Source organism: Panthera uncia, assembly GCF_023721935.1.
Source record: "Panthera uncia isolate 11264 chromosome A1 unlocalized genomic scaffold, Puncia_PCG_1.0 HiC_scaffold_17, whole genome shotgun sequence".
Taxonomy (NCBI): Eukaryota; Metazoa; Chordata; class Mammalia; order Carnivora; family Felidae; genus Panthera; species Panthera uncia.
In genome coordinates, this window is record NW_026057577.1 from 13,968,239 (window position 1) to 13,994,379 (window position 26,141).

The 26,141-nt window shown below is 35.0% G+C and overlaps 1 protein-coding gene across 1 annotated transcript in view; it reads right to left on the reverse strand.

The window, feature by feature from the left end:
• DTWD2 (DTW domain containing 2) overlaps positions 1–26,141 on the reverse strand; it is a 115,922-nt gene that overhangs the window by 74,593 nt on the left and 15,188 nt on the right. Inside the window, exons 2-4 of the mRNA XM_049648434.1 lie at positions 15,657–15,747; positions 8,684–8,778; positions 6,349–6,541 (exon numbers count right to left, since the gene is read on the reverse strand). Of these exons, the coding sequence (XP_049504391.1) occupies positions 6,349–6,541; positions 8,684–8,778; positions 15,657–15,747 (379 nt within the window). The remainder of the gene's footprint in view (positions 1–6,348; positions 6,542–8,683; positions 8,779–15,656; positions 15,748–26,141) is intronic.

The following is a 26,141-nucleotide window of genomic DNA, read 5'->3' on the forward strand; positions in this document are numbered from 1 at the left end:
TTTTTTTTTTTTTTTTAAGAAAATCTCATCCTTTGAAACAACACAGATGGACCTTGAGGGCATGAGGCTAAGTGAAATAAGTCAGGAAAATAAAGACAATAACCTCACTTATATGTGGAATCTAAAATAAATTCATTTTAAAAAATGAGCTCCAGACACAGAGAAGAGATCTGGGGTTGCCAGAGGTGAAGGGTGGAGGGGAGATGAAATGAGCGAGTGGGATCAAAAGGTACAAGCTTCCGGTTATAAAATAAGTAAGTCACGGTGATGGCAGCTACACTTAATAATACTGTATTGTACATTTTAAAGTTGCTAAGAGAATACATCTTAAAAGTTCTCATCACAAGAAAAAAATTTTGTAACTATTTATGTTGACAGATGTTAACTAGACTTAGATCATTTTACAATAAATACAAATATTAAAGCCTTATGTTGTACAGCTGAAACTAATATAATATTACGTTATCAATTATATCTCAGTAAAAAAATAACAGGATAATGATGACTCTGAATTTGGCAACAGATTAGATATATAACATAAACCAGTTTATAATAGGTCCATGTAGACACAAGAAACAGTTTTCATGAAAATGTTTTAGTCCCTGAGTGGTCCCAACAGTGCTCTGCTTATCAAATGAGAAATTCAGCGCTAGTGAAGTTTTAAGGCTGGAGAGCAAGAATATGCAAATAACTCACTAGAAATAAGTTTATGAAAAAGGCTGGGAGCCTCTGCAAATATTTCCATATTCACCTTGGATTTATTCCTAGCCAATGTCAAGAATCTCCTGTGTACAATTCCTCTGAGGGAAGAGATTCACTGCCAAATGGTCTGGATATATTAGAAACACAGATTAAAATTAAGAGACTAATTTAATGGCAGAATATTACAATTCTTTCAGTCCTCAAATAGGTAACTATGAAGTTTACATATGGTTATTTTATTTGGGAGGAAAAAACTGTGTATTTTTTCTGTAAAGAAAGCAATACTTTGGACTTTAATTCTATTTTTTTTCTTTCTGCCATTTTTTCTTATGCACTTACAGCAAAATTTTTATGCTACTACAGAAACTGAATGGATCAGCTAAACTAAGAGTAACTGTGAAGACAAATGTATCCAAAAAGCAGGTAAGTGGAAATAAGTGTACTGATGGTGTGGTTAAAAAAAAAAAAAAAAAAATTTTGACAAATTACATTTAGAAATAAAATCTAATCAACTTACGTTATTTATAGATTGGGAAACCTAGGCAAGAACTAAAGTTTCATGTCATATTTTACATTTTTGTTTTTCCCTTGCCGAACAAGACCACAAGAAAGAATTATGAAAATATTTCTATACAGTACTAATTTTGAATGAATCAAGAAATATCTATAAACAAACATACTTTCATAAGTAAACAACTGATGTATAATAGTCTGGTTATCTATAAATTTTTTGTCTGCCCATCCATGCCTTTAAATAGTCCTGATAACAACATCCCAAGTCCTTGAAGAAATTTCCAGATTCATGTGGTCCTGCTGTCAACAGTGGTACCACCATTCACCCCTACGTCAACAGTAGGGGGATTCTGCTCTGGGGAAGAGAAATCACCTCTCTGTTAAGATAAATAAAGCCAAGGGGAGACCAATCTGCTACTTTCCACAGACGTCTTTCAGCAGCAGGGAGGAAGTCCATTCTGTGTAAGAGATAATTCAAGCTAACACAAAAGGAAACAAACCTCCAAAACAGAGAGCTGCTTGAGAACCAGATCTAGGCAAGTCTGAAGCTGCAACTACCCATTCTGAACTTCCCCATTACATGACCTGTATACTTTGCTTTTTTGTTTGAGTTAGAGATGGACTTCTGTCATTAATTACTCATGAACGATGCATGTTACCTATAGCTTAAGTGTATTCACTTATTAAAGCAGGGCCACTGGGAAAGTCTATTGTGTAATAAAATTGTTTTCCAGAAAAGCTGGGGAACAGTTACTAATTAAATAAAAATCATTACATATGAATGGGAAATTTTTCAAGAATGGGAAAATATATTAAAAATAAGCAATTTAGTGTTACAGAAGGTAGTTCAGAACTTATTACCAAACCACTATAATTATCAGTATCATTTTATAGATGTCTAAAGATATTTCCATTTTAAAAAATCAATCCCATTGGGACACCTGGGTGGCTCAGTCGGTTGAGCGTCCAACTTCAGCTCAGATCATGATCTCACAGTCCGTGAGTTCAAGCCCCATGTCGGGCTCTGTGCTGACAGCTGACAGCTCAGAGCCTGGAGCCTGTTTCAGATTCTGTGTCTCCCTCTCTCTGCCCCTTCCCCGCTCATGCTCTGCTGCTCTCTGTCTCTCAGAAATGAATAAACGTTAAAAAAAAAATTTTTTTAAGTCAATCCCTTTTTCATCTCAACTTACCTATCCATCTGTGTATATGTATGTGTATGTATACAGATAAAAATCTTTTTTTTTTTTTTCAGAAAGAGTAAATGTACATATTTCACTGGTTTTTGCAACAACTTCCAGAAACATATTTTGTCAAACCAACCCACACTCATGTTTGGGCTGGGTATTGTATGACACTCTAAAAAGCCATATGTATTATTATTCCTAAAATGACCCACATTTCCCATGTATATTAAGATGAAACTATCTCAAAATATACACATTTTTGTAAATTGTGTTGGGCTTTAAATTACTATTTTTTTGTATTTCGGGCCAAAAAAAAAAATATTTAGGAAAAGACATTCTTGCTAGAACTAGCAACATTTCAATTTCAAAAAGTAAATTTAGATATCTATTCCTTACTCTCAAAGGGCTCAGAAAAGTATAAAATACACAGAGAGAGACTGATAAGGCAAATAATGCATAATGTTAAAACTTAAGGGCATTTGAGGGATGTCTGTATTATTCCTGGATAATACAGGATGTTTTCTGGACGTCTGAAACCTCTTTCAACATAAAGGTTAAATTATGATTTTTATAAATACATTTATTTTCTCTTTTGTGAACTTTGTTTTCATATGTATGGCCCTTTTTTTTTTTTTTTTTAAGATTTTCACCTTCACCTTATTCATTTGTAAGAAATCTAAGCTCATGAAGCTTTTATTGGATTCACATTTTTCCAGAAAACCATCTGCCTTTCACTTTAGTTTAAGGTGGTATTCTCCCCCGTGTACTCAAATCTATTTAATGTTTCTTTTAAGCATTTTATTTTATCTGATGGTTGTAATATATCCTTTTCAAGGGTAAACAAATATCCAACTATATTTGCTTCTGGTTTGGGAAAACATGAAAAGGAAAAAGTGATAAAAAACATACAGCACAGTCAGACTGAGGAAACGATTTAATTTACCTATTTCCTTATCCGCTACTCAATTTAAAGAAGAAAACAGGTTTGGTAAATAATAAATTTTAAAATATCTTTTAATCTTTTTACGGTGACTTTGTAGTTTATTTCTATGGCATTCACGTAGCTACCACAAAATGAAAGATGAGAGACACAGACATAGCATAAGCATGCAGAAAAGGAAAAACAATTCAAATATTTTCACTAAGACATTTTACAGATACAAGACTTTCATTAAACTTTCCTTGTATATTGGGTAATATCTAATTGTAATATGAACACAAATTTTGCTAAAATGTGACACAACCTAACAGCAACCATGCCTTTAGGAGTTGGTTCTTGTGGAACACAGAACACTTAAGAAACCAGATAAACCTACAGAAGCTATCCTAGGTAAGTATCCTCGATGGAAGCTTCCCTTTTAGAAGCATCATGCCACTTTGGGTAAGACCACAGTCTTTGACTCGAAACTAGATGGGTTGAAATTGCTCTGCTGTGAAACAGTTATGTGATCTAATGCAAACTATTTAAGACACATGCACCTCAGTTTCCTTACATGTTACCTAAGACAGTAACAATCCTTTGAGGAAGATTTAAACAAGTTAATACATGGAAAACACCTGGAATTGGGACTGGCCCATTCAAAGCACTCAACACATTAGCTATTTTTTTGAACTACTTTTGCATAGTTGAGTCTCATTTAAAAACCATATCTGCATTTTAACCAAAGGGAATGAAAACTACAAAGAATTTGAGATTAGATTGTCAGCATCTATTATTATTATCTTAGAATAATCTATTAAAATCTATATTATTTTTCACTAAGTGCATGTCTTGTTATGTATACAACGGAGCAGATAAATACACAAAACTACAGGAAAGGTAGAGATAACTTCATTTAAAAGACTGAACGGAAGCTTCTCATACACCTTTTTCAGTATCAAACACCCCATAGATGACAAAAACAAAAGTATAAAGAAAAATGCAAATAACAAACCTTAAAAAGGGAAATATTTTCATCATTTGAAAACGTGAATTTTTTATCATCACAGAAAAGATACAAAAAATTGCCATGTACTAACCCACATAGAAATCATAAACATATTCAAAATATTGCAGGCAGCCTTCTTTTATCACAATCTAACAAAATAAGAAATAAAAATAAAATAGGGACAAAAGTGTTGTTAATGCATGAGAATTAAGAAGTCATTGATAATCCATGGGTAGAAAGAAATCAACACAAATTACAAATTATATCAATGCTATAAATACAAACATACATCAACCCCAAACTATAGGATACAATGAATGTTACACTAAGAAGAAATATGGCAGCCTTCTCTCCCTTTATTATTAAAGAAGGGACTCACCTTAGTAAAGGAACATAGTACACAGTAAAACCTTACAAAAACAGAACAAGCTGGAAAAGATGAAATAAAGTGATCAAGATAAAAGTACAAATGAAGGAAATAAGAATGAAGTATAACAGCCATCAAAATAGTCTAAAGGCTAATACTTTTAAAAGCTAAATAAAAAGGTAGAAACATCTTTTGAACATGTTCATGGGGAGAAAAAGTGAGAGTATATGATTAGAAAGGAGAAAGGACATATTCAGAATAAATTAAAATAAGTATTTAAGAATACATTCAGGTATATATCAGGCAATTTGTTAACTCAGGTGAAAAAGAAATAATTCCCCCAAAAAAGATAAAAGTTATTTAAAAAGTGAACCAAATAGAAGAAGAAAGTTTGAATAATTTCCATAAGAGTTTGAAAGAAGAGTTTAAAAGTTATTATGTTTAAAAAGACCAGGACCAGGGGGTTTCACCTATAAGTTCCATCTAATTTTTTTTTTAATTTTTTTTTTTTAATGTTTATTGATCTTTGAGACAGAGAGAGACAGAGAATGAACAGGGAAGGGGCAGAGAGAGGGAGACACAGAATCTGAAATGGGCTCCAGGCTCTGAGCTGTCAGCACAGAGCCCGACGCGGGGCTCGAACTCACAGACCGTGAGATCATGACCTGAGCCGAAGTCGGACGCTCAACCGGCTGAGCCACCCAGGCGCCCCAAGTTCCATCTAATTTTTAAGAAGCAAGGCATTCCAATATTATTCAAACTATTCTAGGCCATGGAAGAATATTAAAATCTCTCCTATTCATTTGGTAAAGTTAAGATTATCTTCATAACCAAATCTGATAATAAAAGTACAAAAAATATACAAATTATAATCCAATGCTATATTTTTTTTTTTTTACTTTTTTTAATGTTTATTTTTTAGAGAGAGGGAGAGACAGAGCACCATCAGGGGAGGGGCAAAGAGAGAGGGAGACACAGAATCTGAAGCAGGCTCCAGGCTCTAAGCTGTCAGTATAGAGCCGGATGCAGGGCTCGAGCTCAAGAACTGCAAGATCATGACCTAAGCGGAAGTCAGACACTTAACTGACTGAGCCACCCAGGCAGTCCAAATGGCATTTAATAAAATATAAGATTTGGCCGTCTATCAAAAGGATAATATATATGATCAAGTGGACTTCATTCCAAGAACAAAAGAATGGCTCAATACAAGCTATGTATCATCATCAACAAATTGAGGGATAAACTAATTAAAATAATAAATGAAAATTCAGTCATTCCTAACAAGAAGAGGGTATTTAGTTACCAAATAGAAGTATTTAAACATAACACTTAACAAAAACATTAATTCACATAGAAATAATTAGTCCTGACACTTCACTGATTAAATGTCTGAGATACTCTTAATATAGTCAAATATCTTAACTATGGTGAAGTTTGGTGGTAAGAATTGAGAAAGATGAACAAATTTCAAATTTTCCACATATATATATATATCAAACACACACAAGCATATACATATCTATGTACATGCATTCACGCACATAAATACTATCAAATACGTATATAAAAATGTAAGTGTGACCCCTCACAGAAAGCATATACAACATACAAAATTATACAATTGCATTTGTTCTATGTTAAAATACTAGGTTACCTGTTTGGGCAGGCGGAACAAAGAATTCTTATAGAAAATGTCCTTAGCCTGGCTCCATGTACCATCAATGATGATGATTGTGGAAGGATAAATAGGAGAATCTAATATAAATTCTTCCAAATTAGCAGCTTCGGCCCCTGGATATAATATTAATGTATCAGACTTCCGACAAACAGTTGAAAGTTCAGGATCTCTAAAAATTAAAAAAAAAAAAAAAATCATTAGTAGTTTGTGAAGGGAAAGAAGTTTTATTAGTCTTAGTGTGCTTCCTTCAAAAATATACACCAAAGCATTTTGGTACTGGAGATGTAATAAGGAAAGAGACAGCCACTGTCTGAAAGTAAGAAAACATCCTCGAAGGGAACGAAACAAGTTGAAGAGTCGATTAAAGATAATTAATGGCATCTTCTTCAACTGATAAATGGCATCCACAAAAATGTACAGCCAACATCATATTTAACAACGTCCCCTGAGACTGGGATCAAGGTAAAAACGCTGGCTTTCACCACTCCTAATACATATTGTACTAAAGCTTCCAGTTACTGCAATAAAGCAAGAAAAAGAAGTAACAGGCATAAAGGTCAAAAATGACCTTATCTCTAGATATGCTATCTCCACACAAAGTTCTAGGGGTAAGCTACAGAACAATTTCAATAAATACCAAATGAATTTAGAAAGTCACTGGGGGTTGATACATAAAACCCACCTGTTTTCCAATATACTAGAGGCCAAAAACTGAAGACCAGCATTTTTAAATTCCATTTACAAAGGACACCAAAAGCAGTAGGTCTCTGAACGATTCCTCATGGTTACATCATGTACTCTAACAAAAGCTTAAATTAATCATTCCATTGCCAGATTAATATTAAATCAATAATCTTAATTGGCTTTCATTTAAAAACCATCAGCAAATAATAATTTCCTGAATAAGCACTACATCACGCACTTAATATGGTTCAAAATGGATGAGCTATCTGAAAAAGGGTCAAGTTTCTCATCCAGAAACAAATTTGTGGACAGGTTAGACGGCCAAATGTCAAGGATGACCCAAATAGTTGCTATTTCTACCACTATAAATGCTTACCACTTTTGCAATTAATTAGATCCAAGCTGCAGTTGGATCAAGTTGGGATAGATCTATATTCACCCAAGAATTATAGAGAAACAAACTATCATTCATTATAAAGAGTCTCTATATGAAAGAAGTGTCACAATGTAAATGATGTGGACACTCCCCCATGTGAAGAGTTCTGGTTTTCACTTCCATTCCCAACCAAATGGCAAAATTCCCAACAGCAGCACCAAGCTCAGAGCAAATCTCACCTCTGAGGGCAAAGCAATGAAAAGTTTGCATAAGAAAATATTATATGAGAAAGTGTTCTTAAACAATAGTTTCAAAGAAGGGAAAACACAAAATGTTATTTTCATAATATGAAGCCAAATAATAAAGGAACCCAAAACAATAAAGGAAGGAAAAAGTCTGGTCACTTCCCTGAGCCTGGAGCCAGTATGAGTCTTACTTACTCTTTTGAAATCTTCATATTTTCGAAAGTTAAATTTTGTATGAAAGTAGATTTAACTGTGTTAGATAGGATCAGAATAATTTGTGAAGGCTTTGTGAATGGGCAGAGAAGCAAAAAAAAAAAAAAAAAAAAAATGCTTCAAAGTTAAAAAAAGACTTGTAGAAAAATTTAAATATATAATATATAATTTATATTTTGATAATGGGTTATATAATAGAGTATGAAATAAGATCCAAGCACATTATAGAAGTGTCAGTGAAGTTATCAACTAATGGGCTACTGTCTATAAAAAATACTGGTCTTCATCAAAAAGAATATTTTAAATGTGACAGGAGAAGGCATTCTATCCTTTAAAAAAACATGATATGCTGTAACAAAAATACTAAATATAGTACTAGTCGCTCTGCCTTAGAAAGCTTTAATGGTCTAAAAATGGATAAATATGTGTTTATTTACATAAATGTATATCATATATAATTGTTAATTAAAAAAAGAAAAAACAAAACTAAATCTAATACAAGTACTCTATCATCCCAAAGGCAGTTTTAACCAAAATGAAATAAACAGGAAAATATGCCTTTAAAAGGCTCAACATATATTATTACTATGGAATTCAGATAATCCCTTTGTCTATTGCACTCTGGCTCGTGTTTTTTGAGGGTCTTTTTGTTTGTTTTGATTGTCTTATATATATATTTTTTTACCTCTGCCAATGTACCATGTTCTGGGTCTGAAGGATAAGGTAAAGGAAATCATTTTTAAAGCTCTGTGTAGCTGAGAGTTATGCTAAAGTGCCCTAAAAAGTAATTTACCTTTCTTCACTGAAGCGACGACCAATCTTGACTTTACACTTGTCCTGGGGGAGGCATGCTGCTAAAAGGGGAACTGTCCGCAACACTTTGTTTTCCTTTAATTAAAAAATTAATCAAAACATAGATTTGCACGTAGACAAACACACTTTTAAAACTTTCATGATGAACATCTGATTCATTACGTGATAGATAACTTTCACAAAACTTGTATTACAGACCACAGCTGAATAAAAAGAGCTAGTTTCTCTGAGTTATCAGTATTAATAGAATACAAGTGCACATTTTCCTCTACTTGGGTGTGTTTCGAGGTTTACTAATCAAATAAAATAACATTAAGCTAACTATTGGTTAAGATTATGAAAAACGAAATTTGTGTTTAACTAAATTGAATAATTTATTCTACATTTCAGTAGTAATTATATTTTATAGTACGCCAATTGAAGATAACTGCCTAAATCTTTATGTCCAGAAAAAAAGTGCTAAAAAAAAAAATAATAATGGGTCATATCAAAGGGACACAGAAACCAATCTTTTTTTTTTTTTTTTTAATTTTTTTTTTCAACGTTTTTTATTTATTTTTGGGACAGAGAGAGACAGAGCATGAACGGGGGAGGGGCAGAGAGAGAGGGAGACACAGAATCGGAAACAGGCTCCAGGCTCCGAGCCATCAGCCCAGAGCCTGACGCGGGGCTCGAACTCACAGACCGCGAGATCGTGACCTGGCTGAAGTCGGACGCCCAACCGACTGCGCCACCCAGGCGCCCCATCCAATCTTAATTTAAAGAGCTCTCAATGACCAAAATGGAACAATGTGAGTAACAAAGTAAGTAGCAAACTATTTGGATTATGACCCAAAATGCAAAATAAATAGGAGAGGAGAGACAAATCTTCCTTACAGAAGAATTCCAAGTAATAAACATAAGTACTCCATAATACAGCAGGTGGAGCTTGCTTAATCTCTCCTACCCACCTGAATGCAGACTGGATTTATGGCCTACTTCCAAATAATAAAGGGTATAGAAAGAGGAAAAATATAAAAACTTTAGGGAAATATGGTGACCATTCCTATAAACTCCATTAACTATCATCAGTGATTTTTTTCCAATGTCCTAGCTTCTAGCACTAAAAACCACCTTTTTGTCACAAGAATCCTATCCTTTAGGGCATGTGGGTGGCTCAGTCATTTGAGCATCTGACAATGGGTCAGGTCATAATCTCACAGTTCACGAGTTCGAATCCCACATGGGGCTGACCGCTGTCAGGACAGAACCCACTTCGGACCCTCTGTCCCCCTCTCTCTCCAACCTAGGAGACTGGGGACAGTTAAATTCATCAACCTAAAAGTTGGCAAACGAAATAGGAGAGTCAGAATTTGCTGGGACTGTAACTAAAAAGAAAATGCAGCAAGCCAGAGCTGTGAGGGAGCCTGAAACTAATGTGGAGTAGCTCCTACGAGAAAAGGGACGGGAGGAGGGGGGGGGGGAGAGGTTTAGGACATTTTCCAGCGTGTCCTACTGTTTTCTTCCCTCCTTACAACCTCTGAGACTACGATACATTCTTAAACCACTCTCTGAACTTCTATCAACATACAGATAAATGTCAAATTAAATAGTGCCAAAAGATCTATAATGTTCCCAGATACACTCCCCAATACCACTTCCCAGAAGCAATCACTTTAACTCTTTCAGCTATTTCCTTTGGTAGTTATCTCCATATTTCTATATAATGTGTCTTACTAATTTTTGATTTATCAAATTTAAATACTATCTACAAACTACCATTTATTATCATAATAGCTGACTTAAATGTACATAATAATACACTGACTGATACATGTAATGCTCACAATAAACCAATAAAGAAGTATATCTTTTATCATGTCCATTTTACTAATGATGAAACGAAAGCACAGAGAGGTTAATTAACTTGCCCAGGGTTACAATTTACAGAGCTATTAAGGCTTTAAACTCAAGCAATCTGGCTCCTGAGCCCTTCCTCTTAATTAATGCACTGTGTCACAACAGCCCCTTAGAATAAATGAGGATTTACCTTTCTTCCATCACTCCTTACTCTCATATCATCTAATATTTTTAGTTAAATCAATCAACAGTGCTTACATCACTATGGTTACATATACACTGTTCACAAAAGGTCATGTGGTTTCACAGAACATGTCCTCCTGGTAAATATTTTTGTTATTTTGAAGTAAGGGTTTTATTTTATCCTTAGGTAATTTTCTACATACATATATCTACTCTTTGAAATGCTCCGTCATATCACCTCCATATCATCCGCTCCACCAAATCTTTTTTTTCCACAGCCCCCCTCCTAAAGCCTACCCAAGTGGTCTTGATCACTTTTAATTTTGAATACATTTTTATTTTTTAAAAAAAAGTGTGCTGACATTAAGCACAAGGCAACCCAGTATTATTGAGTTAGATTAAAACTAGAAAGCTCCTTGGATGATAAGGAAAACAATATGGATGTACTTGCATAGAACTGTACAAAACACACACAACTGTAGATGGACCACCTACACCATGAACTAACCATGAAAGAAAGAAGGGAAGGAAGCAAAAAAGGTGAGGAAGAATGAATAAATGAAGGAATAAAGGAATGAATAAAATATTTGAAAGCATTTAAATTGCCACAAATCAATGAAAACACCTACTTTTCTGAACTTTCACTTTTTATTTTAATTTTTATTATTGAAGCATAGTTGACACACAATGTTATATTAGTTTCAGGTATACAATACAGCGACTTGACAATTCTATACATTACACAATGCTCACCACAATAAATGTAGTTACCATCTGTCACTGCACATTATTACAATATTAATAACTATATTCCCTATGCTGCAATTTTCATTTCCATGATTATTTACTTTATAACTGGAAATGTGTACCTCTTAATGCCCTTTACTGATTTCACCCATCCCCCTACACCCCTCTCCTCTGGCAACCACCAGTTTGTTCTCTGTATTTATGAGTCTGTTTGTGTTCTTTATTTGTTCATTTGTTTTGTTTTTTAGATTCCATGTGTAAGTGAAATCATATGGTATTTGTCTTTCTCTGTCAGACTTATTACACTTAGCATAATATACTCTCCATGTCTACCCACGTTGCCACACAAACGGCAAGACCTCATCCTTATTTTACAGGTGAATCATATTCCATTGTGTGTAAGTGTGTGTGTGTGTGTGTGTGTGTGTGTGTGTGTGTGTGTACACCACCTCTTCTTTATCCATTCATCTACTGATGGACACTTAGGTTGCCTCCATATCTTGGCTATTGTAAATGATGCTCCAATAAACATAGAGGTGCATATATCTACTCAAATTAGTGTTTTCATTTTCTGTGGGTAAATACTCACAGATGGAATTATCGGTCACATGGTATTTCTATTTTAATTTTTTTAATGTTTATTTATTTTTGAGAATGAGACAGAGACAGTGCACACAAGATGGGCAGGGAAAAAGAGAGAGGGAGAGAGAAAATCCCAAGCAGGCTCCGTGCTGTCAGCATAGAGCCCGATGTGGGGTTCAATCCCACAAACCATGAGATCATGACTTGAGCTGAGATCAAGAGTCAACCACTTAACCGACTGAGCCACCCAGATGCCCCTCTATTCTTAATTTTTTGATGAACCTCCATACTTTTCATACTGGATGTACCAATTTACATTCCCACCAAAAGTGCACAAGGCATCCTTTTTCTTCATATTCTCAACATGTCATTTCTTGTCTTCTTGATACCAGTCATTCTGACAGGTGTATGGGGTAATATCTCATTGTGGTTTTGCTCTGCATTTCCCTGATAAGTGATGTTGAGCATCTTTTTGTGTGTCTGTTGGACATCTGTATTTCTTTATTGGAGAAATTTCTATTCAGGTTCTATACCCATTTTTAATTGGATTATTTGTTTTTGGATGTTGAGTTGAATAAATTCTCTATGTATTTTGGATATTAACCCTTTATCAGATTTATCATTTTCAAACACCTTCCCATATTCATTTTGTTTATTGTTTCCTTCACTGCGCAGAAACCTTTAATTTTGGTGCATTACCAGCACTATTTTTTACACTATTATTTTTTATTTTGTTTCCCTTGCTTGAGGAGACATATCCATAAAAATGCTGTTAAGGCCAACGTCCAAGACTTTACTGTCAATGTGTTCTTTCTGGAGTTTCATGGTTTCAGGTCTCACATTTAGGACTTTAAACATTTGGGATTTATTTCTGTGTATGGCATAAGAAAGTGGTCCAATTTCGCTGTTTTGAATGTAGCTGTCCAGTTTTTCTAACACCATTTGTAGAAGAAACTATCTTTTCCCCATTGCATATTCTTGCCTCATTTGTTTGTAGATTAACTAACCATGGAAGTGTGGGTTTCCTTCTGGGCTCTCTATCCTGTTCTATTGATATATGTGTCTCTTTTTTTATTTACTTTACTTTACTTTACTTTACTTTACTTTACTTTACTTTAGAGAGAGAGAGAAAATGTGAACAAGAGCAGGGGAGGGGCAGAGGGAGAGGGGGAGAGAGAATCTTAAACAGGCTACACACCCAGCACAGAGCCTGATGCAAGGCTCATTCTCACCACTGTGATATCATAACCTGAACCAAAATCAAGAGTCAGACACTTAACCAACTGAGCCACTCAGGTACCGCTACTGGTATTTTAAAAGGTATTGCGCTGAATCAGTAGAACGCTATGGGCATTACAGACATTTTAAAAATGTTAATTCTTCCAATCCATGAGCATGATATACCTTTCATTTGTTTGTGTCCTCATCAATTTCATTCATCAACATCTTAATAGTTTTCATGCTAAAGGTCTTTCACCTCCTTGGTTAAATTTGTTGCTAGGTATTCTATTCTTTTTGGTACAATTATAATTGAAATTGATTTCTTTGTTTATCTTTCTGATACTTCATTGTTAATGTACAGAAACATAACAGATTTCTATATACTAGCGTATCATGCAACTTTACTGAATTCATTTATTAGTTCTTGTAATTTTTTGGTGGAGTCTTTAGGGTTTTCTGTAGTACAATGTAATCTCAAAAATGACAGTTTCACTTCTTTCTTACCAATGTGGAAGGCTTTGAAAACATTAAAATTGCCACACATCAATGAAAACACCTATATTTTAAATGCCATATTATGTCCGGAACCACAAAATAATGAAACAACATGATACTACGTACACTGCAAAATGAAAAAAGCATTCACCATCAAAAGTGAAGTTTTATCCAAAACCATTACTGCTGATAAACTCATTTTTGTTATAAATTTGAGTTGCAGAGTGTTGCAAGTTTAAATGCAGCAAAATGGGGCACCTTGCTCAGTCAGTGAAGTGTCCAACTCTTGATTCCAGATCAGGTCCTGATCTCACATTCGTGAAATCGAGCCCCACAGCAGGCTCTATAGTGATAGCTCAAAGCCTGCCTCGGATTCTCTCTCTCTCAAAATAAAAAATAACTTTTTATAAAAATAAAAAAATAAATAAATAATTACAGCATAAATAATTATAGTGACCAAACTGTTCAAATCCTAACAAAAGCATGTTGTTAACACTGAAAAAAGGGCTGCTCAATAAATGGAATATTTAGGGGCGCCTGGGTGGCGCAGTCGGTTAAGCGTCCGACTTCAGCCAGGTCACGATCTCGCGGTCCATGAGTTCGAGCCCCGCGTCAGGCTCTGGGCTGATGGCTCGGAGCCTGGAGCCTGTTTCCGATTCTGTGTCTCCCTCTCTCTCTCTGCCCCTCCCCCGTTCATGCTCTGTCTCTCTCTGTCCCAAAAATAAAAATAAAAAACGTTGAAAAAAAAATTTAAAAAAAATAAAAAAATAAAAAAAAATAAATAAATGGAATATTTAATAATTTACAATAAAAGAATAAGTGTTTTCATCATTTGGAAAAGGAAAAAGACTGATATCTTTAAAGACTTTGTTAAAGATTTAAAATAGCATATACTTCAGAAATTTAAGAAAAAAAAAATCCCTTCTTCAAAAGCCTAATTCAATAGATGATATCCTGAGTTCCCAAATGTAAGAAGAATTTTAACTTCAGTTAATCTAAACCCATTCTGTACCATGCATCAACTAATTTTATAATGATTCTCTTTTATGGTTATCAATCAAATCCTTCCCTCCATTCTTCATTACTGCAGCTAATCAAGAGTTACAGACACCAGCACATGCATAATTCTCACGTATATAAGAAAATATTAATTAAGGGGCGCCTGGGTGGCTCAGTCGGTTAAGCGGCCGACTTCGGCTCAGGTCATGATCTCGCGGTCCGTGAGTTCGAACCCCGCGTCGGGCTCTGTGCTGACAGCTCAGAGCCTGGAGCCTGTTTCAGATTCTGTGTCTCCCTCTCTCTGACCCTCCCCTGTTCATGCTCTGTCTCTCTCTGTCTCAAAAATAAATAAACGTTAAAAAAAAAAAATGCTTCTAAGAAAATATTAATTAAAAAGTCTTTATATACAACACATATGCTACAATATATACATATTTGTTCTATTCATTTAAAGAAATAAAACTTTATATATTCATTTTCTAACACTAAAATGCTGACATTATTTCTACTTATCAAGAAACATTAAGAAATATAAACTATGATCAAAATTTAAAAAGCAACGAGTTTCTTAGTTCTTCAATCACAAAAATCTCATTTTTTCTTCATGCAAAATGGTTGGGGTTCTCAATTTCTATACTATTCAATTACAGTTTTTTGTGAAACAATAATGTTTTATGAAATAACCATTTTTATCTGTCTCTAAAGCATATGACACTATACTATGATATAACATACAAAAGAAACTATTTTTTCCCAAAGACAAAGCATTTGTCATCAATTTATTTTCAGAAATGTTAAAGAGCTGGGAAGTATGAGGATATCCATTGGTGTGTTTTCTCTTATGTACTAATATTCTATTTGCAATTATGTATTTTATAAAATCTTACCTCTGCTGGATGCTGAATTATGTACAAATGAGTAGAGATATGCAGAGGATGCAATGGTAGAAATGGACACAAACATACTTTCTGAGGCCGGCTAAAGGGCAGAAAGAAAAAGAAAACCTGTAAATGCTTAAAATACAATGAAAGAACAATAACCCAAAACCTGAACATAATCCCTCTTCTCTATGTAAAGACATTTGCCAAAGCTGCATTCTTTTAAAATGAAACACCAAGAGTGATTCAATCAATTAGACTTTAGATATGAGCATTTGGAAAAAGATTCAAGTAAATTCTTTACCATCTATATAGATCAAAGTAACTCAAAAAAATCTGGCCTGAGTTATTAGCGAAGAATACTCATAAGCCATCAACATGGTCTTTCTATTCCTGAGGCAACACTTCTAACTTGCATTCCAAATCAAGAAAAGATCTGATGTCAAAGAGAAATTCGGCAACTCTTCTAAATCATCTGATATTGGAGGGAACAATATGATGATAAAAAATAGGAATACAATTACCACCTAGAAAAGAGTTCTAATCAAACTTGCCATCAATCGACACAAAGAGCTTACCAATTGTAAGAAGAAACCCAAATGGGCCACCAGATTACATTTAGCTAGAATTATATCCACAGAATGTCTGCCTTATCCATTTATTTTCCCTTTTGTTATTGTTTGTCATTTTTGTTTTACTTACCTCTTAGTGATGTACTATTGTTTTAGTAACACTTCTACTCATTACAAAATTCAAATGAGATAAAAGTATACATTTCCATATCGGTCCTCCAACCTAGGGGATCAGTTTCTTTTGTGTCCTTCCAAATGTATTATAGGAATATACATGGATCTTTTACCATTAAAACCTATATTTGATGTGTGTGTTTCCAATATAAAATTCATCAAACAGCCAGATACAGTATATCATGGGAGTACATTTTCATGACAGGTCACTCTTACAGGCAAATGTTACATGCCATTACAACAGTACACAGTGAATCTTAAAAGAAATTCCCAACAGCATACTATTACTACTACAAAACTGTTATCAATTCCTTCTTCAGTTTAACTTATGTAGAATTACAGCCTGAAGTAAGAAATGATTACATTAATAAACCAGAGTGTGAGTAAATTGGTTCAATTAAATCTACCACCTCATTCTGTAAGAAAGTGTCAAACCTATGCTCCTGCTGAAGAAATTATCTAGATGATATCTTAAATGGAGAAACATATTGCACAACATGACCACGCCTCCCCTCTCCACCAAGGAACCTGGAATGGATGGTCAATCCAAGGAAAACCATCATAATCCACTTTCCAGTGAGAGCTGACATGATTCAGTATGATTACTCTGCCCTACAATGGATTCCCTGTTAAGAATGGGAGCAGAGTTATAGGGATGGAGAGCATCTTTCAGTGGTCATAAGAAGAGTAAACCAAGTAAATACAGAGAGGAGCAAAGATGGTTGACAGAACTAGGTATATTGACAAAGAGGTCAAAGGCTGCAATTAGAAAAGACTCCTCACTGAGCAGGAGGATGAAATACATCCAAATTCTAAAATTTTAAGTTGCTGACTTTTTATATGAAACTCTACATAAGTAAAATGCACAATCCGATGTCACTAAAATTCTTTTGTAAAATGTAATTTAATATCAAACGAAAGCAATTTAAAAATTCAGAATTTAAATGGATATCACCTTAAATACCTGTAAGCTGTTTGACACTTAGACTATGAAAGAATGCAAAACAAAAACAAAAACAAAAACAAAAAAAATCAAATATCCTATATAGGAAACATTCACGTATCAGTAAACTCAAAAAATTGAAAAATCCAGTCAAGTAAACAACCTGGGTAGAAGCTATAGATTTCTGTGGGCATTATAACACTAGGTAAAATAAACCCTGAAAATAACATCTTTAGCTTATCACACATATAGTGATTATAAAAGTCCTCAGCATGACACTTGAGACACTGCAGAGAACTGCTCTGCTTTTCATGTCTGACCAAAACCTTTGTTCATAAAAGAAAAAGAAAAAAAAAAATTCAGTTACTTGAAATGGTAGTTTCCTTCCTAGGAACACATCTTTGAACTTTAGGAGGATTTAGAATTAAGTAGTTTGGAGAGTTCCACTTCCAGGAGGACAGGAAAAGCTGCTTCACAGACCAAAAGTCCAGTGAAATAAGCAAAGCTGACCAAAACTATTTTAAAAAACGATCACTGAAAAATAGAAACACCCTATAACCCAGCATACTGGGTATTTATCCAAAGAATACAAAAACACTAATTCAAAGGAACACATGTACTATGTTCATAGAAGAATTATTTACAGTAGCCAACATATGGACACAACCCAAGTGTCCATCGAATGATGGAAGGTGTGGGGTGTGTATATCCATACATATAGTGGAACATTATTCAGCCATAAAAAAGAATTAAATGTTGCCATTTGCAACAACATGGATGGAGCTAAAGAATAAAACGCTAAGCAAAATAAGTCAGTCAGGAAAGACAAATGCCGTATGATTTCACTCATACGGGGAATTTAAGAAACAAACAGGCAAAGGGGGAAAAAAGGAGTAAGAGACAAAGTAAAAAACAGACTCTTAACTTTAGAAAACTGATGGTTACCAGAGGGGAGATGGGTGGAGGGATGGATGAAATAGATGATGGGGATTAAGGAGTGCACTTGTCGTGATGAGCATTGGGTCATGCATGGATGTTTGGATCACCTTATCGTACACCTGAAACTAATATAACACTATGCTAACTTAAGTGGAATTAAAATATAAAGTTAAGAACAAAAAACAATCACTGTAAGTCCCTTGCAATTTTCCAGGGCATATTCAAACAAAGAAACATTACTCAAGAAAATCTACTAAAACTTGGTATTGGGACCATTTGTGGCATCTGAGCCATAACCAATTTCCTACCCTGCCCCAGGTCAAGCTGACAAACTCCACTCCATGTAGGTGTGACCAAGAGAACCAACCTCCCTCTCAGTTCTTTTTTTTTTTTTTTTTAGTATTTATTTATTTTTGAGAGAGAGGGAGACATAGACTCCAAAGCAGGCTCCAGGCTCTGAGCTGTCAGCACAGAGCCCAACGTGGGGCTTGAACTTATGAACCGTGAGATCATGACCCGAGCCAAGGTGGGACAATTAGGACGCTTAACTGGTTGAGCCACCCAGGCGCCCCACTCCCTCCCAGTTCTTAATCAAGGCTTATCCCTTATGTCACAAACAAGGCAGGCCACCAGCATTTCTCACCCCCTCCACTCCAAGCAGGCTAAATTCCTGGCAAGTGTGGTCAAGAGAGCAGAGGCTGCCTTCCTCCACACAGCCTTCCTCCTATAAAACAAGCTTTACCGTAGTGCAGGATGCTGGCGATGCTAGAGCTCCAAGCGTCCTCAACCTAGTCTGCTCACAGAACTTAAGTTTGACACCAGAAGCAGCAAGCCACAGGCTTGCTCAGCCCTGTACCCAGAACACTGGCTAGGAGAGTCTGCCCAGGAGAGGCAGACTGTAAGAAAAGAGAGCTCTGAAGCTCTCCCCAAAGGGACTGACTTCATTTGAAACAGAGTGTGAGCAAGTTCAAGCCTAAGGGTGCTCTCAAAGACAATAACTCCTCTTAATAGAGACCAACAAGCTGTATCATAAGCCAGACAGGGGATCAGAAAGAACCATGGAAAGAGACAGCTTAAGAAGAACCCACCTGCAGTCCGAGCAAACCTCAAAGAGTGGCCTCAAAAACTACCCCTGCCTGCATGTAAGTGGATCAGACCGTTGAGATATGTATAGCCTAGGGCAATGGATAGAAAGGATAGGACAATCAGCCGGTAATTAGTGGAGCCTAACAAGCAGGATGTTTTACCAAAAGAAGAAGGCATCTTAAGGGAAAGATCTAGAAAAGAGACCTTCAAAGAGAACCCTGGTAAAACTACTGCGATAGTGGCCTTCTTTAATAAAAACCTCTGAGTTGTATACCTTAAAAGAATGAATGCCACGATATGTGAATCATATCTTAATAAGGCTGTTGTTTTTAAAAATGTGAAAATGTGGTGGAAAAATAATGTTCAACCTAAATTAAGTAAGAGACAGGCATTTTGCTACTAGACGGCATTATGTTACGTGAAGGGGGGGCTTCCTTTCCTACAATGTAGGCTGCAGGAGGGCAAAGACGTGGCCTTTCCACTTTTCACCCCATCACCTAGCATAACAAGCTACCAATGAATACTGCAGAATACATGATGGGATCCCTCTGCATTCCCTCCTGCCTCCACCTTGGGACACCATTCTCCTCCTACACAATTCCTCATCCTACCCCTCCCTTTGCTAACATATCACATATTGATCTCTCCTTCCTTTCCTCTCTAATATTTAAGCAATTAGTTTGTATTACAAATGAAATTCAGAGTCTCAGATCTCCCTTTGCTGTAATTTGTGACCATCCTGGTAAGCAATAACACCTGAGACAAAAAGATTTACCGAAGGAAATACTTACCAAAAGCAAAAAAGAAAAACACCATTTTATGTGTAAAAACCATAATGATGATTTAAGCTAAAATTAATTCTTTTGGTTTCTACTTTGACAGGCTCATAAAACATCATTACCTATTTATTTTAAAGCATGTCCCCTCTATTAACCTAATTCTAGTTCTAATAAGCTCTAATAAAACTATAGTTCTTTAAAACATTTTGCATTCCAACTGATCAAGTTTATGTTTAGCAAGTTACTTTACAATATAAATTTGGGCTTGCTTGTTACTTTAACAGCAAGTTCGCTCATAATTTCCTCCTCCACAGTGGTTTGCATGCACTGCGCTGGTGACTAGCTGCTCAAGTGCTAAACCACCTCTTACCAAACTACTGGATAAGTAGCAGAGAAATTGTTCTCCTCATTCTAAAACCTTCTCTGAAGAACAAACAAGCTTCCCTACATCCAAACTTAACTCCTGAAGGTTTAAATATTTCAAGTTGATAATGGATTAAATATAAATTCAACAAATTTTTATTCAAATATTTATTGTATACCTAACTCTGTGACAGAATTAGGCACTTGGGGCAATGTAACAGACAAAGATTCCTGCCCTCATGGAGCCTATTCTATCTATCTATGCCAGAAGGAATTTTTTACAAGTTCCTCGCTTCCTATGAACTATTACAGTTGACAGGAAAATAAATACCAAATAACTACACATCAAAAGTGATTATTTATAATAGTAAACATTCATTTTAAAATAAAAATCAAGCTACTTCCAGAATTTTTGTAAATCTGGAGAAGAAATGTTAATGTCTGAAGAAATATCAACTGGCCAAATGGGTACAGGTTTGGGGAATAACTATTAAGATATGTCACTGACAAGGTCATTCATTATCTTGCTAGGTGATCTTAAGTACATCAGAGGTTTTTTCACTGTCCTCCTTCACAAAGCTGGTCACACACCAAGAAAGTTCTGGGGAATAACTCCCAAATCGCAGGCAAAGCTTATAAAAAACATAATCATTTATGACTAGTATTTTTCAGCTAATTTATAATAGAATGACCAAAGGAGGAGTTGAGATTTTTCTTTCTTCTACATTTTCAATGCCTTGTAAAAGCAGAAGAGAGAAAATTTTACAATGCATTGCAATGCATTATAAATACTGTTTTCCATCATTAAGATTCATCTTCTTTAAAATCTATACAACCCAATTAAGGTTTATTACATTCTTAAAATATAAATGAAATTTTCAAATAATTTCCCTGAGGAAATTTTACGAAATAAGCTTTTTCTTCTTTTCTCATTAAAGATGTAGGAATAAATATGTAGGTTTCCTGTCAGACTAAGATTGACTGGCTTCCTCAGTGCATGCTATAATACAAGGGTACTCTGTCACTCCGGGCGTGGTATCTCTGACAGGCTGTAGGCAAATAAAATCGTATCCGACATATGACTAGCGATGCTAGGACTTAGAAAAAACATCTTTCCAAAGTTTAATTAAATTCTTATATAATATTCACTGAAAGCTATTTTTCTCATAGGACTGATTTTAATCAAGAAAATCTCACAAAGGCAAACTTTAAAAATTAGTGAATAGATTTACAAGAATTATTATTTTTAAAGGATTTCTTTTATCTACTAAACAAAAGCAAATGTAGAACCCAGAAAAATAGTGCACCTCAAAGTTTCCAGTACTCAACAAAATTTTTATCGTCCCAACGGACTGAAAAGGCAAAGAACAAAGAGTTTTATAGCTTTTCAATAGATTAGCTGAAGAGATACACTGCATTACACATAAAAATGCCAAACTTTCTAATGTTAAAATAGGTTTTGAAAAAGTAAATACCACAGTGCCCTCTACCGTCCCTTTAAAGAAACTTAAATAATCTATAAAATACTTTTTAAATTTCTGAAAACAATATTCAGCATAACCAATGAAAGAAGAAACACATTTTCATTATTAACATATTATAATAAAAATTTAGTATAATAAATACAGTATTAAATAAATTTTCATGTCATAAAGGTAATAAAAACATGTAACATCTTATCAGTTGTTAAGATGCTCTGCTTCCAGTATAAATAACAATAATATTCTCATACCCACCAAAGTTGTTTTCATCACTACATTATTTTATAACTTCTTCTAGGAGTAGAGGAAGGATAGGTGTAGAAAGAAAAGAAAAACACTGATAGAGGAAGTAACGCCACGAAGAGAATATCTTTAGATGAGACTTTCAGAGACCTGTGCCCCAGACGGCATGTCTAGAGCAGTGGTTTCCAAAGCAGATTAAGTAAAATGACCCAAAGGAATGCCAAAAGGAAACATTACCACTTTCACTTTGAATTAAACATTACTAGTATTTAGCATATAGAATAACATTCCCTCCTTAGGTGGTATGTCATACGGTAATATGTTAGGATAAGTGGTATCCTGAAATAAAAAGAGGCATTCCATAACAGGTAGGGTTCACAATGGCACCCACAAAGAAATCATACACACTTGTAAAGAATCTATACTGAAGAATCCATACTGAATCTATACTGTTCTAGTTACAAAATCACAAATGAATAAGTTTATGGCAGAGCTGTTTCTTACCTATTCCTAGTTCAAATGCTTCATTAGAGGTACAAAATTGAATCTGACAGGACAATAACTATCTTTTTAATTAAGTTTTTTATTGTAATTCCACTGTTGTTAACATACAGTATTATATTAGTTTCAGGTGTACAAGATAGTGATTCAACAACTCTACACATTACTCAGTGTTCATTATGATAAGTATACTCTTTAATCCCCTTCATCTATTTCTAACCCTCCAGCCACCTCCCATCTGGTAACTATCAACTTGTTCTCTATAGATAAGGGTCTGTTTCTCGGTTTGCCTCTCTTTCTTTTTCCCTTTGCTCATTTGTTCTGTTTCTTAAATTCCACATATGAGTGAAATCATATGGTATTTGTCTTTCTCTGACTTCTTTTGTTTAGCATAATACTCTCTAGCTCCACCCATGTTGTTGCAAATGGCAAGCTTTCATTCTTTTTATGGCTGAATAATATTCCATTGTATGTACGAGTGTGCGTGTATACATACACACACATCTTCTTTATATAATTTGGCTATTGTAGATAATGCTGCAATAAACACAGGTATCTCTTTAATTAAGTGTTTTTGTTTTGGGGGGAGGGGGGTAAATACCCATTAGTGCAATTACTGGATGGTAGAGTAGTTCTATTTTTAACGTTTTGAGGAACCTCCATACTGTTTTCCACAATGGCTGCACCAGTTTGCATTCCCACCAACAGTGCGAGAGGGTTTCTTTTTCTCCATACCCTCACCAACATTTGTTGTTTCTGATTTGTATTTTCTGATTTGTTGTTCTGATTTCAGCCATTCTGATAGGTGTGAAGCGCTATCTCTTAAAGTTTTGATTTGCATTTCCCTGATGATGACTGACGTTGGGCATCTTCTCATGGGTCTATTGGCCATCTATAGTATAGGTCTTCTTTGGAGAAATGTTTGTTCATGTTTTCTGCCTATGCTTTAATTGGATTGTTTTTTGGGTGTTGAGTTGTAACAGTTCTTTATATTTGGATACTAACCTTGTATCAGATATGTCATTTGCAATTATCTTCTCCCATTCCATAGGTTGCCTTTTAGTTTTATTATTTCCTTCACTGTGCAGGAGCTTTTTATTTTGATGTAGTCCCAATAGTTTATTTTTCCTTTTATTTACCTTGCCTCAGGAGACATTCAGAAAAATACTATAGTGGCCAGTGTCAAGACATTACTGCCTGTGCTCTCCTCTAGGATCTTTATGGTTTCAGGTCTCACATTTAGGTTTTTAATCCTTTTTGAGCTTACTTTTGTGTATAGTATAAGAAAGTGGTCAAGTTTCATTCATTTGCTTGTAACTGTCCAGTTTTCCCCCACACCAATTGTTGAAGAACCTGTCTTTTTTCTGATTGGATATTCATTCCTACTTTGTTGAAGATTAATTGACCATATAATTGTGGGTTTATTTCTGGGTTTTCTACTCTGCTCCACTGATCTATGTGTCTATTTCTGTGCCCATACCATAGTGTTTTGATTACTACAGCTTTGTAATATAACTCTAAGTCTGGAATTGTGCTACCTCCAGTTTTGTCTTTCTTTTTTAAGATTGCTTTACCTATTTAGGGTCTTTTGTGGTTCCATACACATTCTAGGATTGTTTGTTCTACTTCTGCAAAAAAATGCCGTTGGTATTTTGATAGGGATTCATTAAATCTATAGACTGCTTTGGGTAGTACAGACATTTTAACAATGTTTGTTACATATTTGTTAAATGGAATGTCTTTCCATTTCTTTGTGCTGTCTTCAATTTCTTTTATCAATGATGTACAGTTTTCAGAGTAAAGGTCTTTCACCTCTTTAGTTAAGTTTATTCCTAGGTATTTTATTATCTTTGGTACAGCTGTAAATGGGATTGTTTTCTTAATTTCTCTTTCTGCTGCTTCATTATTAGTGCACATAAATGCAAGAGATTTCTGTACACTGAGTTCGTGTCATGTGACTTTACTGAATACACTTCTTACCATTTCTAGCAGACTTCTGGTGGAGCCTTTAGGGTTTTCTATATATAATACTATGTCATCTGCAAAGAGTAAAAATTGTACTTCTTCCTTCCCAGTGTGGATGCCTTTAATTTCTTTCTCTTGTCTAACTGTTGTGGCTAGGACTTCTATTACTACGCTTAGTAACAGCGGTGAGAATGGACACCCTTGTCCTGTTCCTGACTTTAGGGGAAAAACTCTGAGTTTTCCCCAACTGAGTATGCTAGCTGTGGGTTTTTCATGTAAGGTCTTTGTTATGTTTAGGTATTTTCCCTCTAAATCTACTTTGTTGAGGTTTTGGGGATTTTTTGTTTTGTTTTGTTTTTGGGGGTTGTTTTCGATAGCGTGCACACATGCACCTGACTGGGGACAGGCAGAAAGAGAGAGGGAAGAGAGAGAATCCCAAGAAGGCTCATGATGTCAGTACCAGAGCCTAACACGGACCTTGATCTCATGAACTGTGAGATCATGACCTGAGCCAAAATCAAGAGTCGACACATAACCAACTGAGCCACCCATGTGTCCCAAGGGGTTTTATCATGAATGGATGTTGTTTTACTTTGTCCAATGCTTTTTCTACATATATTGAGATGATCTCTTATTGATGGGATGTATCACATTGATTGGTTTGCAAATACTGAACCACTCTTGCATCCTGGGAATATTTTCCACTTGATCATGGTGAACAATTTTTTTAATGTATTATTAGATTCAGTTTGCAAGTATTTTGTTGAGGATTTTTGCATCTAAATGCATCAGAGATACCGGCTCATAGTTGTTGTTGTTTTTTGTTTTTTTTTGTAGTGTCTTTACCTGGTTTTGGTATCTAGGTAACACTGACCTCATAAAACAAATATGGAAGTTTTCCCTCCTCTTCTAGTTTTTGGAATTGTTTGAGAATAAGGATTAACTCTTCTTTAAATATCTGGTAGAATTTGCCTTTGAATCCATCTGGTCCTGGACTTCTATTTATTGGGAGGTTTTTGATTACTGATTCAATTTCATTGCTGGTTATCAATCTGTTCAAATTTTCTATTTCTTCTTGCTTCAGCTTTTGGTAGATTTTATGTTTCTAGGAATTTATCCATTACTTCTAGGTTGTCCAGTTTGTTGGCATATAATTTTTCATAACATTCTCTTACAATTATTTGTATTTCTGTGGTGTTACCAGTTACTTCTCCTCTTTCATTTGTGATTTTAAGTCCTCTCTCTTTTTTTTTTTTTTTTTTGGTGAGTTTGGCTACAGATCTCTCAACTTTGTTGATCTTTTCAAAGAACCAGTGTGGGGAATAAGCTTAGAAATTCTCTGGACTTACACCAATGGGTTAACAAGGCATAAAGAATTAGAAAGCCATAGGATGTTCACACCCAAGTTTGGGTAAACAAGATTAGATAAATAAGTATAGAGAAGGTGG